This window comes from Temnothorax nylanderi, unplaced genomic scaffold, assembly GCF_030848795.1.
Source record: "Temnothorax nylanderi isolate EJ_2023f unplaced genomic scaffold, tnyl_v1.0 TNYL_tig0003_pilon, whole genome shotgun sequence".
Lineage (NCBI taxonomy): Eukaryota > Metazoa > Arthropoda > Insecta > Hymenoptera > Formicidae > Temnothorax > Temnothorax nylanderi.
The window spans coordinates 2,163,074-2,179,315 of record NW_027249065.1 but is presented as its reverse complement, the minus strand read 5'-3'; the positions used below and the strand labels follow the sequence as shown (position 1 = coordinate 2,179,315).

The following is a 16,242-nucleotide window of genomic DNA, read 5'->3' as shown; positions in this document are numbered from 1 at the left end:
AAATTGTTAAATGTGCGAATAAATTTTTAATGATTCTCCGAGATTCGCGTTTTCCTGCGATTTGCGTTTCTGTGAAAGCTGCATATCGTCGAAAAAGTTTGAAATATTACTGAATATTAATATGAACACGTTTAATATAGTGATATTACATTTTTGAAAAATAAAATTGGCAATGCCTACGCGTCTCGACACTGATTCGCGGCGCGAAATAACAATTCTATCGTATAAATAATAATAAATCATATGCCTGAGATTCGTACACGACGCATTGCCTCGATAATTTTCGTTAATTTTTATCATGCTAGACCTCGCGCTTTAAACGGAAAAAAAATCGAAACAGAATACATATCGTGACAACTATATATTTATATTGTTATATTTATACTGGTACATTGTCATTTCATATCAGTGCAACGTGACGCAAAATAAATAACATAACTTAGATAATACTCAAAACATTTCGCTTCCTCCGGATATTCCTATTCCCGGAGGTCGTTACTGACGCTAAAAAGACACTGGCTTCTTACCATTATCCGTGTCGCGTTGCAATTGCAATCGACATTTCCGACACTATCGCCGTTAAGTTCGCGCTTTCAAATCACTTTTTACGGGTAAAAGTCACGAGAGAAAACGCGCGGATTTTTGATACAGCCTTACGCTACACTACTGCTACAGATTCGCGACGCGAAATGGCCGGCTATCGCCAACGACGCCAACGCCAACGTCAAGTATCGTTCGCGTGCGACGCGTCGCGCCAAAACTTCCCTCGTTATACGTTCGCGCGCCGCGCTCGGAAATCTCCACCGTTTAGAGCTCGCTTTCCAGATACGATCGAAATGAGACACTTTCCTGCAACTTATTACATTTAATATCACCCTGCCACTCGATATTAACGCGACGCGGCGCGAAATACGCATCGCAGCTCGGACCGCGTTACATTATGCAGCTCATGAGCTCAGACTGCGCCGCAGATTCCGTCGCGCCGCTCGAATGATCGTTGCAAACGCTAAGAAGACGCGGCTACTCACGACTGTCCGTCGTACCGCGCGTTAGAGTTGCATTCCCGATACTCCCCCGACGTCTTTTTTACCTGCAAGTCACTTTTTACGGGTAAAACCGCGAAAAACGCGCGGACCGACTACTCGCCGCCGGTATACGCGAGCGAGAGACTCAGCGACGCGTAATGGCGGCTGAGCCGTTGAGCGGCTATCGCGTGAAGTATCGTTCGCGTGCGACGCGGCGACGCGCCGCCAACTTTACTCGGTACATCCGTGCCCGCGCTCGGAATAACCCTCTAGTCTACCGTTTACAGCTCGCTTCCCAGATACGCCCGAAACTAGATATTTATTGCAACCTATTGCACTTAATACTACTATTGCCGTTATTATATTGTAATAATGCCGCTAATATTGCTCGATGTGAATGCGACACGGCGAGATCGGCATCTCACAGTTCCAGATCTCGCTTTGAAAAATATATTTAAGAACGCTGAAAATAATAATGCGGCTACTCACGATAACCCCGGAGTTACAATCTACACCTCCGACGTCCGCTTTTACCTCGCCGATACATTTTAAAATTACGGAGCGACTTCGGTACCGATCTGGCGTCCGGGGACTCGCAGCTCGCAGCGCGAAATGGCGGCGAAAAGCGCGCGAAGCTATCGTCCGATTGCGCGCGTTCGGAAACTCTTAAGGCCGGTTCTACAATCAGTCGGAATGCAGCCGATGGTCCAATGAGAGAATTTCTTTTTCAAAAACAAATTTTCCTCATTGGATCATCGGCTACGTTTCTCGACATCCGACTCCGACATACGACTGATTGTAGAACCGGCCTTTATCATTTAAGACTCGCACCTCTCAGGCGTGATCGGAACAGAATATTTGTAACTTATCACATATATTATTGTTAATAATATCCGATATCAGCGCGATGTGACGCGGAGATGGACGTCGCGGCTTAAATTATGTCACCGACGAGACATTATTAACGATCTATACGTACATTTCCTTAATTAATTTCAAATTAATTAATTTCCCCTCCCGGGAACCTTGAATGTAATAGATCACAGACATTGCAGACTGCTTGAAATGGATCTGACATAAATATCTAAATGATTAACCTACAATGCAGTATTAATGATTATGCAGTTATAATCGCGATGATTTATGATTATCCGGATGTTTCGCAGATAAACGTGTACAAGCGCAAAAAATATTACATGTATCTCCGCAAAATCGCATTTTCGTTTTCATAGTTTTCAGTCGCATGGATGATCGGCCATGGATGAAAGCTATGAAATGCAGTTTCAAAAATAAATGTACAATATTCTTGCGTCCTACGTACGGGTATCTATTACTACGTTTACGCGAGCGTTACTTCTGTAGTAACTTACGTTATATCACTCGTTTACGCGGAGTAAATTATCGCAAGTTACTACAAAATCCCGTTTACGCGAAGGAATTATCGTAAGTTACTACAAAAGTAACGCTCGCGTAAACGTAGTACCTATATGAAGCATCGAAAATAATGATGAATCGTAAAATTGCCCCTGTATTACAAGCCGATCATTCAAATATCGATAGTCATGCGTATCGCCGTAAATCTTTAATCAACATCTCGTCGGTGATCGCGTTATTTTACATCGCGCTGCTCGAATAGTGAAAACATGCGGCTATTTACGATAATCCGACACGCGGTGACGGCTTTTAGCCGTTTTCAGCCGCAAGTCGCCTGTCACAAAAAAAATGTACGAAAAAACATATGGAACGATCGCGACCCGTTTCGGCGCTATAACTGGCCGCGGCGACGCGTAATGGCGGCCATCGCGCAACGCACCGTCCGATTCCGATTCGCGCGTCACGGCAAACATTTGTATTTGCATTATCACCGTTCGCAAATGCGCATGCAGCCGCATTAATTGATCGCGCTTATCGTCCCGGTTATCGCCGAGACTCGTCATTAATCGCGAACAGTAAAATCTACGAAGGAGAGGGAGGAGCGATTTTGTGCAATTGAAGAACGCGCTGCAGCAACTTCACGCCGACGCGACGCGACGTCGCCAATCGACTTTCGAGCATTCGAGCGCGCATGTTTGCCTCTGCAAATTGCATCTTGCGTCTGCCGATGACCGCGACCTGAAATTTTCAAAAATACGATATTATGGCTAACAGATTATCGCTACTTACATCTTGATGAGTACGAGATCGTCTGATATTCTCAATGGCAAAATCAGTCGATCGGGTTAAAAGCGCGTATCTCGATTATTCATTTTATCTATCGCCATTTTGGATGAAGGATGAATTGCCTTTTGAAATATAAATTGCATAAATATAATCACATTTATATACCAAATTTATATATCATTGTCTAGATTTATATATGTTATTAAATATTATAATATTATATATTATTAAATTTATATATTCATATAATTCATGCATCAAATTACTATCGTTGTCAGACAATTACAATGGCGGTTCCAAAGTACATTAACTTGAGGTGTAAGTTAGCCGTCGCGCAGATTTAATCTCGGGCGATAACATTCGTCAGCACACCGTCGCGTCGTCTCGCGCTGTATATCCCCCGTTCGACTTTATCGCCATCAAACACACTTCTTTTCTTTTTATCTTTCCCGTCGATCGGCCAAAAGAGCTTTCAGCTCGAAAACGCAGTGAATCAACATGGAGTCGATGGGTCACGATCAGGCCGTGAGAGAGGATTCCTCGATATATTAGACATCGGCTACCGGCGATCGACCATTTTGATGCACGACGGCGCTTCTTTGCTTGCGAAACAAACAGAGGCAATTTAGAGATCCTCCGCGAGACTGGATAGACTCGACAGAGAGACCGATTCTATATTCTCCCGTCCGCCGTTTTCCTCTTCTCCTTTCCTTCTCCTTCCACTTGGCTCCATCCGACCTAATCCCAATCGCCCTCCGTCCCTTTCTTTACGTTTTCTTCACGTCCGGTCTCTCTCTCTGAGATTCCTCCCATTAACCCACTGCTACTGTCCGAATTTACTTCTCGCATTTTTATAGAGATCCGGCTAGATCTCGCGTTTTTCAGCGAAGAAATTAGAAAAGAGAGGCGGATTCCTAAATATCTCGCGACTGTCGTGAATTAATGTTTATCTAATTGCAAGTCAGACTCGAGTCTGATCGCGCGAGGCTGATTAAAGCGTTGTCACACGTAGACAAAACCGCAGATTGTAGTTTCAATAATTCAGCACGCGTGCGAACGAAAACGCAGCAGCGCAAACATAAAGCGCATAAAAGCGTGATCCCACATACATAGATTGGCTTACTAGATTTTTCCCGCTTTTAAGAAAATAACCACTGAGAAAGGAGCACCGGTTCGGAATGGCTTTTCTACGCGCGACATCCCCCCGTTTGCTTTTTTTTTTTTTCACGAAAAATATAAGCACCAGCACCATTTTGCCGCGCGTTTAAGCTCGCGCCGGCTTACACCTCGAAATGTGGAATCCTGTGCGTAACAACGTCCGTTCTGGCGCGACGCCTTTCTTTTTTCGTCTCTCGTTCGCGGTTACCTAAAAGTAGCATAAACACTCGGGCGACCATTTAATTAGACTTCTGGCCCGAAACCCACCTTCGCTCGTAATTAAATTCATCGACCGTCGTCGTCGTAGTCGTCATCCTCTCGGAAGCCGTGGATAAATAATCCGGTCACGCGAGTCCATGCGTACCGCAAGAATCCCATCATGCCGGTTATCCAGAACATCAAGAGCCACAGCATTCTCTGCAACATAATTTTTAACACCAAACTGAGACGCCAAACTAATATCCCAGGTAGCAAGCACTCGTCATTTTGACGTCAAATGACGTCAAAAGACGTCAAAATGACAGACTTTTGACGTCAATTGACGTCAAAATGACGAGTCTTGCTACCTGGGATGATTTGTACGTGTACATAACGAGAACGCGAAAGACAAACGTGGCAATGAGATTCGAGCAGGGCTATTCGATTTATCTTGAATTTCATCCAATTTTCTATACCAACCGTTGTAAATTTCGATAGATTTGTCAGACTTGAATAAACATATTAGACTTCAGCAATTTAAACGATTCCAATTTAATAGCGCGATGTCGACCGTGGAGTGGTAATATTTTTTTTTTTTTTATTGCGTGTCCGGTATTGCGCATTTTACGCCGTGATTTAATTAATCGAAACCTCGTAAAACATCTGAAAGGGTACACAGAATGGAACGTAATTCAACGATTGCTTTACAAAGTTTACAGTCAAAAAAGGGGAGGGAGGGAGGGTTCGTTTAAACTGGTTGTCCGCGAGTTCTATATCGAGTAGGTGCGATATTTCATTTTGTTGTAAACGTTGTGCGGTGCGGAACCACATTTCCTGATTACGCGTATAATGGCGCGCGATTCGAACACGGCGTGAAACATTCGCGGTCGTCCCCCCCCCCCTCGATTCGCGGCGACGATTTGAGCGAGGAGATCGAGAGCGGAGAGACCGCCGTTTCCCTCGTAGAAATATTGTACGTAATAACGTGTCGCCCGAATTCTATCCGTGCTGCGCACGTCAGAGAGACGCGTACAAAGGGGGGGGGGGGGGCCAACGCGAATACACACAAAGCGGGAGAAGCTCGCGTCTCGCGACTCAAAGCGATCCCGCGATATTTCGCGGCACCATTTCGCCGCCACCGCCGCCGCCCGGATACATATGTAGGGACAATTTCGACGAATTTATATGCTAATTCGTCGTGCTCGCCGGGATTAACTTGCTGTTCTAGTTAACCATCGCGAATCCGTGAGCTCGGCCAAGTTGCCGCCCCCCTTGCGCTCCGCCGCGCCGGGCGCGCGACAAAGTCGCGCCTCGCAAACGAGTGACGTAAACACGACGGTCGTCGTGGTTACTCGTCGCACGAAATTCCGGCTCCGTCAATTGGACAAATCCGATCCCGGATGTCCCTTTTGCTGGCATCCGTCCCTTTCGAGCCGTTCCTTTCTGTCCAGACTTTCGATCCGGGGAGCGCCAGAGATTCGCATACCGCTCGCAATTAGGGGAAACGACCCCGAATCCCTCAGGAATTTTTCCCTTTTCTCCCTTTTTCTCAGGGAGAATGTCAAAGAAGCATGAAAAATATTAAAGAAGTCAACACAATACTTGCGTAGCTTGGACAAATTTGAATAAAATAAAAGAAAGACACGAATCAATCAGTTCAGAATAATCGCATAAAATAACGCTTTAAAAAGAGTCATAAATATAGACGTCGCGTGAATCTTTCGCTCGGCAAAACAATTAATCATAATTCTGCGATAATTATCTGAACAACCGAGATGTTAATCTCTCGTCAATCAACTTTTCAGCGTTAGCAATCATCGCGTTCTACGTGGCGGAACGTGAAAATGATCTACATCTACGTGATAAAAAAGCGACAGATGGAAAAGATACTTTATTGCTTCGACGTGTTTGCACGCGTCGAACGATATTAACGATTCCGATAAAAGACTTATTTCCCATAGGTTTTTTGTGGACGCGCTAAATATTTGAGCGGGGAAAAGCGTGTGATTCGAAGCGTTGCCGTGAATTAGGAGATACTCATTCCGGCTTTACAAAAGAAAGATCTTCTCTCCGAATCGCCTCTACATTACGTGTACATAAGCCTCGCAATACAATTTATTTGCGCATAAGAAAGTGATTTATTTCGAGAGAAAATAATGCGACAACATAAACTTCTTAAACGCATCGAAGGAGTCATGATGACATAGTGATGTAGAAATGGCATTAAAGTGATCTTTAATAGTCTAATCATTCTAATCATTTTAGAGTCATTTTGATACCATTTTGGCATTATGACTTTTTGTTCTGCTTGGACAATGCGTTGCGGTAACCTATCGCATAATTCTTCAAGCATTTGAATCTATACGCGATTATAATCGGCAAACTACAGTTTTGGGTGTCTCCGCAAATTTCTCCGAGTATTAAAAATTCCAAATACTAAAATATTAAATAATGTATCTAAATTCTTTAATATAAATTCTTATATATAAATAATGAAAATTCTTTCATTCATGTTAGACCAGTCGATTCAACGAAATTAAGGACAAATATTCATTCATTCATTTGCGAGAAGTTTAGACTACAAGGAATTAAATTAATTAACGATCATGAAATTTCAATCATCGGCGGACGCTTGCAATTTTCACGCAAAAGCGCGGTTCTGTCGAATCGCTCGCTCGGCTTGATGCATTTTACAACGCTCGCAAATATATTCGTCATCTCGTGGTGGCAAATCGTCGCTGAAAATAATTCGCGGCTGAAGCTCTCAATCAGCAGAGTTCGCCACGGATGCGATACCGCAGCCGTCATCTACCGTCGTATTTTCAGACGAGCCTCGGAGATACCCGTAGCATTTGTCGGTATCACAGAGGAACACCTAGCGTCCTCGATAATGACGTTAATGATAAGAAACGTAACGATAAAGCGTGATTAAATTTCCGACAGCAGTCCAATTTTGAAAATACAAATAATACAAAAAGCAGGCTCGCAATAAATTCACGCTTTATCGATTCACCGAAGAACGGAGTCGATATTTATGTCCTCGACCTATTATGTTCACGAGAAATTTGACGAGTTTCATTAGAGTCAACATATAATTCTAAATGCATAGATATATAGTTTTAAAAAAATGGATGAGCGCTGCGCGAAACAATTTCTCGAGAATCGTTCGACGACGCGCCGCGCCGCCGTGACTGAGGAATTGAGGAACGGCTGAGGAGGGAGATGCATGAAGACACCCGAAACCCCCGAAGTCTCGTGGAGACTTGTACTGTCGATTTTATTAGAGTCTACATCCAATAACAAAAATATATCGTCGTGAGAAGCGAAATTGAAGGTGGGATCACGCATTCCCGCCTCGCCGAACGTACAATAGCCACTGAAAGCGACTGAAACCTTCTTTTTCCCCTGTCAGCGTTCAAAACACAGGGGCGTTATCCTTCGCGTACAAGAAAAGCTCGTCGAACACGCAACGACGCGATATTTCACGTATTTAGTCGCGAATTTCATGATCGGGCCGATAATCTTCCAACGGATAATTTCTAATAACATTGCACATATAGACCTTTTATCGCTAATTCTACTTTATCAGGAGTGAACAGACACGTAAAACCGACCCCCGACAGCGGGAGAAAGGGGGAACGTGGCGATTTAAATATCATACGCGTAACGTTCCTATTTTGCAACAATAAAAACTCCCTGATACACGCCAGAACTTTTTTTTTACACATAATCGACACGCGATTACGTGCAATTACTCAATCGCACTCCCCTTTCTCCCTCTCGTTTTCCCCAAGAAACAATTGCTTTTGTTCTATCAGGAGAAAGTGTGCTCTTGCGATCGCTCATGGCAGATCTTTGTATTTGCAGTTTCACCAGCGCTTGTATGTGCGATATTTTATGATTTCGTTCTCGAGAGGAGAATTATATCTGGCATGCGACATACTTTAATTGGACGTCATCGGAAAAACCGTTGAATACACTCGGATAATTTTGCAATTATACTTTGCCCGCGACAACGCGACGCAAAGCAAACATAATACAGCTTCGCAATATCAATTAAGAAAAGTACAAAAAGGGAAAGAGAGCTCGCTGTTTCTTATTGATTAAATTTCCTCAAATTGTTCTTTTATACGTAAAAAGGATGGTTGAAGATAATGCGAACGTTCGCAAATTGCCTTCGCATTATACAGTAAAAATACAGTTTGCTTGATCTACGTATTATTTATTGGCTAAAAAAAAAACATTCACAATAATCTAAGATCTATTAAAGACGTAAGAAACAAGCTGTGGCACAACAATGTTTTCAACGTCGATTTTACCTTTTCATGGTGACGCGCTACTTAACAAATATAAGACTTTTAATCGTATATCTTATTATATCCGCTTTATAGAGCCTTTTAGCATATAACGTAGTTCGACGCGATAAGTTACAAAAATATAAGGTTCAATTACGTATAGAAATTTAGCGTAATACCAACAAATCACCTCCCCTGGGAAAAAACTCGAAGTGTAACTCTCCTTCCCACCTCGCAAGACTTTTTTGAGCGTTTCCGGCACACGATAAAATACACGTTTAATAATACACGCTGAATAAAAATAAATAATACGCTGAAAAATAAAATGGTACAAATCGGCACAATGTTATCCTAAAGAATTGCATACTGTAAGAGCCGAAAGAAAAAAAACACGGAAAAAACTAGTAGAGACGCTCGATCTCAGCTTATGTAAATGAATCACGTAACTGTAAAGCGTATTTAGATTGTTATAAGGGGGAAAAAAGAATACTCGTTACTACGCAATACAGTAATTCAATGCAGGTACGTTTAGTACGATTAATTCGCATTAATGCACACTTGCGGTAGAATCTTGGGCGATTGAATTCTGCACGCAGAGACAATTAACGCACGCGGTTGTTCCGTAAATTCTATGTAATTTCTAAACTAGCTTAACGAAACCATCCTGAGAATGGGATTGAAGTTATTAAAGAATCTCGTTCGAATAATAATCCGAATGGATCAGTAAATATCGGCCTTATCCTCACGCTCTTCGCGTTATTAACCAAAATCACACAGTGGAATCCCGATTTTAGAATCACTATGTACTGTGATGCGCGAGTGAACTCCAAAGTTAACTCCGAAAATGCATCGCCAGAGTCAAGGCAAACCGCGTTGAACGCCGGTGGAACGACTCGACACAAACGTCAACTCCTAATTTTATATCTCTCCTCCCGCGTCTCATGCATTTAGAGCATAATAATGCAATAAATAGCATCGCGTTTAGTCCGAGACGGATAAAAGTAGCAATGACGGCATGGCAAATACGTGCAACGTTCAACGCGGTTATAACTTAGCTCTCCTTCTACAACGGCGATATGTACTGGTATATACTGAACGTTAAAGAAGTTTCCATCATAAATTTTCCATCATTTCACAAAATTACCGACTTAAGAATTCTCAATCGACTCATCAACATACATTCCGCTATCTTACAATTCAAATATCGCTTAAGCGTCTTATTTTTGTTTCCCTCATCGGGAAGTTTGTGATTGTTAAAGAAAGTAGCTCCAAAAATAGTCGCTCGAAACGCACAGCGTACCATAGAAAGTTTCTATTATACATTACCGGTAACAATATAAAGCGTTTTATTCTAACAATTGTCGATAAAATTAACAGCATAGAAATTCTATGGGAAATATATATAAACGATATTCTCATAGCATAGCGAAAGTTCGAGCCGATAAAACGCTTTGTCGAGGCGGATTAAGAAACTGACTTTATAGCGCAATGAACGATATATTACTCTATAATCACATAGCTTTTGAAAGGCAGTACCGACGGTTCTCTGCTGTAAAAGCTGGTCACTTCCTACCATGAATACGAATCAGGTTGTAAGTGCGAGCAGGAACTATATGTAGAACAACGTGATTATTTGTCATAGATATATTCCGGAAAGATCTCATTTAGCGAAAAGTTAAAAAATGACATCACACGGAATATTCAATGCTAGAGAGTGAATATCGTAATATCTCTTTGGTGTGTATATTTTTACGTACGTACAATCTCGTCAGTTTTACACAAAAGAATTCTATGCCCTTCAAAGCGTAATTATCATGGTTCTATATTGAGAGAACGGTTGTCGGAACGTGTTGCTATTATTAGTAAATCGATAAAATGTAAAAACGATCGACGATGAATTCCCAGCATGGCTCTATGTCGTGGGTCCAACTCCGTCGTGCGTACTTCTACTGTTTCTTTTTTTTTCGAATCTACAAATGCACACTTCACACAAAGCGGTCTTTTAATTACATCTGTTGTTATTCCGCATATATGCTATTCCTATAGTCTGTCTCTTACTCACAAATATTTGTTCTTTCATATTCGTACTTACTCCCATTCGCACATTTATACACACGCACACAATTACCGCACACTAATATGCTCGCACAACATCCTTACACGTACATCACATTCACTTTGCACACTTGCTCTTTAAGGAATATACCCATTATTCACGAGTAACGCTATACAACTGTGTAATAATTTAAAGAAATGTATTATATATATGTATGAAGATTTTCGCGGAGCCATAGCAAGAGGTAGGACGACAGTTGTAGATCGTACCTTCGATATGAACTAGTGATAAATTGAACTGACAATGCACACTGATCACACAAGTAATTAATCGTTGTCCAGTTTTCCTATTTTACATGTGAATAGTAGTGTCGTAAACCTTCGACAAGTTATAATTAAATGTATTTTGCAACTGCAATAACCAATAATGGGTTTGTGCTTGAAAAAGTAATGTATTACTGAACGTAACATACGTTTGTGATAACACTGTGTTAAAATTTTATTTACGGACATGACACACGTAACTGATTTATTATCCTTTACGTCAAGCGCAATATTATATTGCAATCACAAAACATGCCCATTCTATAAATATTTATTACAAGTACAAATAAAGCCCAGTAAAATCGATTCAAACGGTAATTTGCATTATTTAAAGTTTTGTTTAAATGCCATGTAGCACATTCTTCTATTTCTATATGTCGATTAAGTACATCTAATAATGTAACATCATTGAATGACAAATGTTTATTGAAATTACAAAATAGAGTAAATCTAATCTATTCGTCTTAAACAAAAAAAGCCTTAATCGAAAAAAGCTACAATTAATCTACCCCCTCAACTATTTTGATATAGGTATCATTTCAGCTTACGGAAAAGAGCAAAAAAAGAATGATTATTTAAATCTTTCACTGACGATAATCAACTAAAATTCCGGTTATTTATTGATCGACTTGCTTATTCTACGATTCGATCTAATGTATATAGACATATTCCAGAGCATGCATTGTGGAATAGTTCAATAATAACTAGTATCGGGTATAGAAAAAAAAACCAACGATATTACTATACGAGCAAATAAACATCGGAAAAATATCGATATATAGACTATTCACTGATGAAATTTGGACCACTGAATTAATAGTTGCTAGAACAATCGGTTAGTAGAGCATTGGTCAAGTTACACAAAAGTGATTCCGAAGTTACGATGCATATCAAAGGAAATTTTCATTACTGCCCATGCTAATTACTGCCCATGCTATTTCCCGCCTTTTAATTTTTTTGTGCTCGACTATGTACCACCATAATTATTGAGATTATTAATCTCTAATTGTTTATACACAAGTATACAGTCGCCACTAAAATAATTAAGAACACATTCTTTTTATAGATAATATTTAAAAGATTATTTCTATGACTAAAAATTATAGTTATTAAAATGTTACCTTTATTTATTCTAATAAAATGTTAATACAATTTCCTATATTGTTGCGGAAATAACATTTTAATAACTATTATCATTATTCTGTGTAGAAATAAAAAACTTGAAGATATTATCTGCGAGGAAAAAAGAAAGCGTTTTAACTATTTTGATGCCGGTTAAACATTTTTTTTTATATGTAATAAATTATCATTTTAGTGCGCACATTTTTCTCCTTTTTCTGTTTTTTCTTCTACGTATAGCTAGAACGTCTCCGAATTATAATTCAAATTATTTGCTAATTATCTAGTAATTTTCTTAGTTGCTAAGCCGCGCACGAATAATAAAGGAAGTAGGTATCGACATAGCAATGATAACAGTAGCAATGATAACAGTATCAAGGCAGTTTTGTGTCGGTCGACTAGTTTTGCGCGTCTAATCGAACGGCAACTCATCGGACCAATCGGAATCGTCGGAATCTGAGAAGAAAGAAGGGATATCTTCAAAATCGAGATACATCCAACGAGATTCGTCCCTTTCCTCGAAGAAATCCCACAAGATTAGTTGCTGTAAATAGGGTAAAGCCGCTCTTTCACGTTCTGCGTATATATACAGAGAGTGCAAAGTATGTAAAGTATGTGTAAACGGATGTAGCTCGACTGCGCTCGACAAGAGAATTCTATATCGTTCGTTCCGACGACATTTTAAGTGAAACGCGCTTATCCGTGATCAAAACAAATATATTTTGACAAATTGTAAGTAAAACTCACATGCAGGATGTCGATATCGGTGTCACTGGTGTTGCGCCTCTGTCGAACCGGTGGACCCACGTCTTTCTTAGTCCCGTCCGGAAGTGCGTGAAGATAGAAACATTTATTACCGAACGGACACTTGCCGCGACCCTTGTTGAAGTACTTGCAATCCTTGGTGCTGTAAAAAAAAATATGACGAATTAAAAGGCGCTGAAACAAAGATATGATTATCGATCATCTCGTACCTCAAGGCGCCTTTATAATCTCTTATTAACTTTTCCTTCTCCTCCTTTGTGTCCACCCAGTACATACTAGGACAAACGAAATCTGAGGGAATACGACACTCTGGGCATGCCCTTATGATTTTGTTGTCGAACTGTTTGGCCTGGCGCCATTTTCTGATGCAAGTTAGGCAGAAGCAGTGATTGCAATTCGGCAATATACCGAATCTCTGTTCTCGCGAGGCTTTTTCCATTATTGTCTCGAAACAAACGCCGCAAGATTTCTCTTTACTGCGTTGAATGGCGAAAGATAATTCCATATCTGCTTCATGTTGTTTCACGCAAGCCTGTATAAAAATTAAAATTCAAATGTTATTCACGTGAACCATCCCGCATATCTTAATTTCAACAAAAAATATATAAGAAATATAGTTAAATAATTGTTTAATTTGCCTCTGATCTCTATCTTACGCAAACATTAAGGTAAACATATGAAATAAAGCATAGAATACTCAAGTTAATGCAATGTAATTAATAAGTTAACGACAAAGAAGTGGCCTTACATTTATATGTTTCTTCCTCAATTCTTCATTGTGTGGGTGAAGGGCCGCGCGGCTACATAAATCGCAAATGTCACCGTGTAGATATGTGCAGTTTGAATTTCTACAGATTCCAGTTGCCTCCGCATATGGACACAGAGGATCTGAAGGGCTCGAAGCTTGACCAGCTGGATTAACGGCTTGGGCGTATGAGACTGGCATCGACGTACTTGGAGATGTTCCCGAAGCAGATGACATACCGTCTATAGACGATGATCCAGCGACCGGAGACCCAATCGTAGGTACAAACTCAGGTGCCTTGACCCATTCTTCAGCGGTACGTTTGTTAGCTTTTCTATAATTACAGGTCATTATAAGTATGATTCAGCTAAACGCACGAGTCAACAACGTTATAACTGGATACCCGAACTTACTTATTTCTCGAACAGTTTGCTGTGTGGTGACCACCCGAGGCAGAGTTTTCCGTTGCGTTTGTTTGCGTGGCACTGCTGTCCGCGGTACCTGAGACGTGGCGGAAACGGCACTGACTACCGAACTTACACATACCCTGTTTGAAGAAGCGACAAGTGACAATATAAGCAGAGTTATGCGTCGACGTTGCCTCGTTGATACTTGCATTTGCATCATTTCTATTCCCTTGCACATGCCGATACCGGCAGTTACTCCCATCTCGACAAAAGCCATTCTTGAAGTACCTGAAACGAAAGCACGGTGATTCGCGACGGTGAAGAGAACAGGGTAGACATGTGGCCGTGGGCGCGGTGCTTGCGAGAAACACCCGTCGCGTTTGAAATCGTCGCGAGATTCGTAACGACACAGAGAGATGGGGGATATCCGCCGAGCGTCAATATTTATATTATTGTGTTCGAGGGTCGGGATCGAACGTTGCTGTTCCGTAACGTGCGTTCACGGCTAACCTCTCCATCTCGGTGTACGTAAATCTCGCTCGCGACGACATCCTCCCGCGGGGGCATCTTCCCGCGAAAGACGCGACGCGCGAAACGCCCGTCGCGGTCCCTTACCGGCAAACAGAATTCTGCACCCAACAGTCGGCCATTTTCTCGCTTCTTCTCCGCCGTAACGATGATCGACGACGCGTCGTTGCCGTCGTTCCTTGGATGATGAGCGCTCTCTGCGAAGAGGGAGAAAGAAAGAGACAGAGAGAGGGAGGATGGGGGAGAGAGAGAGAGAGAGAGAAAGAGAGAGAAGTACTTTCGGGACAGGCCGGATTCCGGTTCCTGCGATCGCGAGTGCCGCCTCGACGAGCACGACCGGAGATCAGCCCGCAACACACCCTCGAGTACAAAGAGGCACGCTCGATTTCGCGCGCCGCGCAATAAACACACCTCGAGAACGCGCGACGTATATGTCCTGAACACGAGTAGGTCGGGTACGTCCGCGCGCGCGCGCGGACACAGACGTCCGTCCGTCGGTCCTTCTTTCCGGTCCGCTCCGCGGTTCGCCTTCCCCGACTCGCTCCGCTTCGTGACACGCGTGTCACCGCGCGCTGTAAACGTCACGCGGGTCACGCATCACCTTGCGCCTCGGCTCGAGTGCCCGTTCCTCCTTTCCCGCTGCTTCCCCGTCGCTGTCGCCCTCGCCGTCGCGATGTATCCCGACGTATCCCGCTGCGGACGACCGGCTCTATCGACTCGCTCTATCCTCGCCTTTGCTCCTCTCCTCGATCCTCGTCCGCCTCGCGGCGTGAAATTTCCCTCTCGGAGCCGCGCGCGAGCACAGGTCCCGACCGTTTTTTGTCTCTCTGCCGGCGGTGACGCAATCCTCGTTATCCTCGTCGCCGGCGGACAAGAGTAAGATGCGGAGACTCGCGCGCTTCTACAACACAGTTATTTAAGTTGTTGATCCCGTACAAGCGACACTGTGTGGCGAAGAAGCACCGTCGTTCCCGAGCGGATCGTCGAGCGCTCGTCTCGACGGAGCGGTACCCACCTGACTGGCTCGCGACTCGCGACCTCGCGACACTCAACAGTCGCGACTGACCCCCGCTGCCCCGCTTTCCTCAGACCTCAGACGCGGGATCCCCTCATCGCACTCTCCCGTACATCGAGTCTCGTGGCTGCGAAACGGATCGGCGGAAACGCAAGACGCGCGCGACACCCACCGCGGTATTCGCGTATTTCGCGTGCGAAGTCTGCGAACACCTCGGCGCTCAAGAGCGGTCATTGAACTCGACCGAGCCGCCCTGGCTCGCTCGTCGGCACGCTCTCGCGTTTCCACGTATTCGAGCGTTAAAAGTCGTAATCGAACACGCTCACGCCCGCGCCGTTCGTTGTCGTCGCCGATGTCGCTCGTTATCGGCTCGGAGATCGTAAAGGAGGATCGTTTTCGCGTTTCGCGTAGAGAAACTCGACGGCTTCGGTTGGGATCCGCGATAACG

General features: G+C 42.9%; 1 protein-coding gene across 4 annotated transcripts; it reads right to left on the bottom strand.

Annotated features, from left to right (window-relative positions):
* Positions 1-346: 346 nt before the first annotated feature.
* Positions 347-15,979, bottom strand: LOC139771769 (probable E3 ubiquitin-protein ligase makorin-1). Of its 4 annotated transcripts, none has more exons than XM_071704807.1 (7): positions 14,867-15,979; positions 14,258-14,539; positions 13,848-14,178; positions 13,309-13,631; positions 13,082-13,241; positions 4,611-4,760; positions 347-3,137 (listed from the first exon to the last, which is right to left on the bottom strand). In XM_071704807.1, exons 1-6 carry the CDS (start codon positions 14,899-14,901, stop codon positions 4,629-4,631), a joined length of 1,263 nt encoding a protein of 420 aa, XP_071560908.1. In that variant the 5' UTR covers positions 14,902-15,979; the 3' UTR covers positions 347-3,137; positions 4,611-4,628. The 4 variants fall into 4 exon arrangements, with proteins under 4 accessions (XP_071560908.1, XP_071560917.1, XP_071560923.1 ...); XM_071704816.1 differs by lacking the exons at positions 347-3,137; positions 4,611-4,760 and adding an exon at positions 7,793-12,878 and having other exon boundaries at positions 14,258-14,391; positions 14,461-14,539; positions 14,867-15,970; XM_071704822.1 differs by lacking the exons at positions 347-3,137; positions 4,611-4,760 and adding an exon at positions 7,793-12,910 and having other exon boundaries at positions 14,867-15,975.
* Between the last annotated feature and the right edge of the window lie 263 nt (positions 15,980-16,242).

Coding starts and splice junctions, on each gene's coding strand:
- LOC139771769 (XM_071704807.1), bottom strand. CDS start 14,901: ATGGCCGACTGTTGGGTGCAGAATTCTGTTTGCCG. Junction 13,242..13,308: donor GATTATAAAGGCGCCTTGAG/GTACGAGATGAT, acceptor TTTTTTTTACAG/CACCAAGGATTGCAAGTACT. Junction 4,761..13,081: donor CCGATATCGACATCCTGCAT/GTGAGTTTTACT, acceptor ATTATGTTGCAG/AGAATGCTGTGGCTCTTGAT.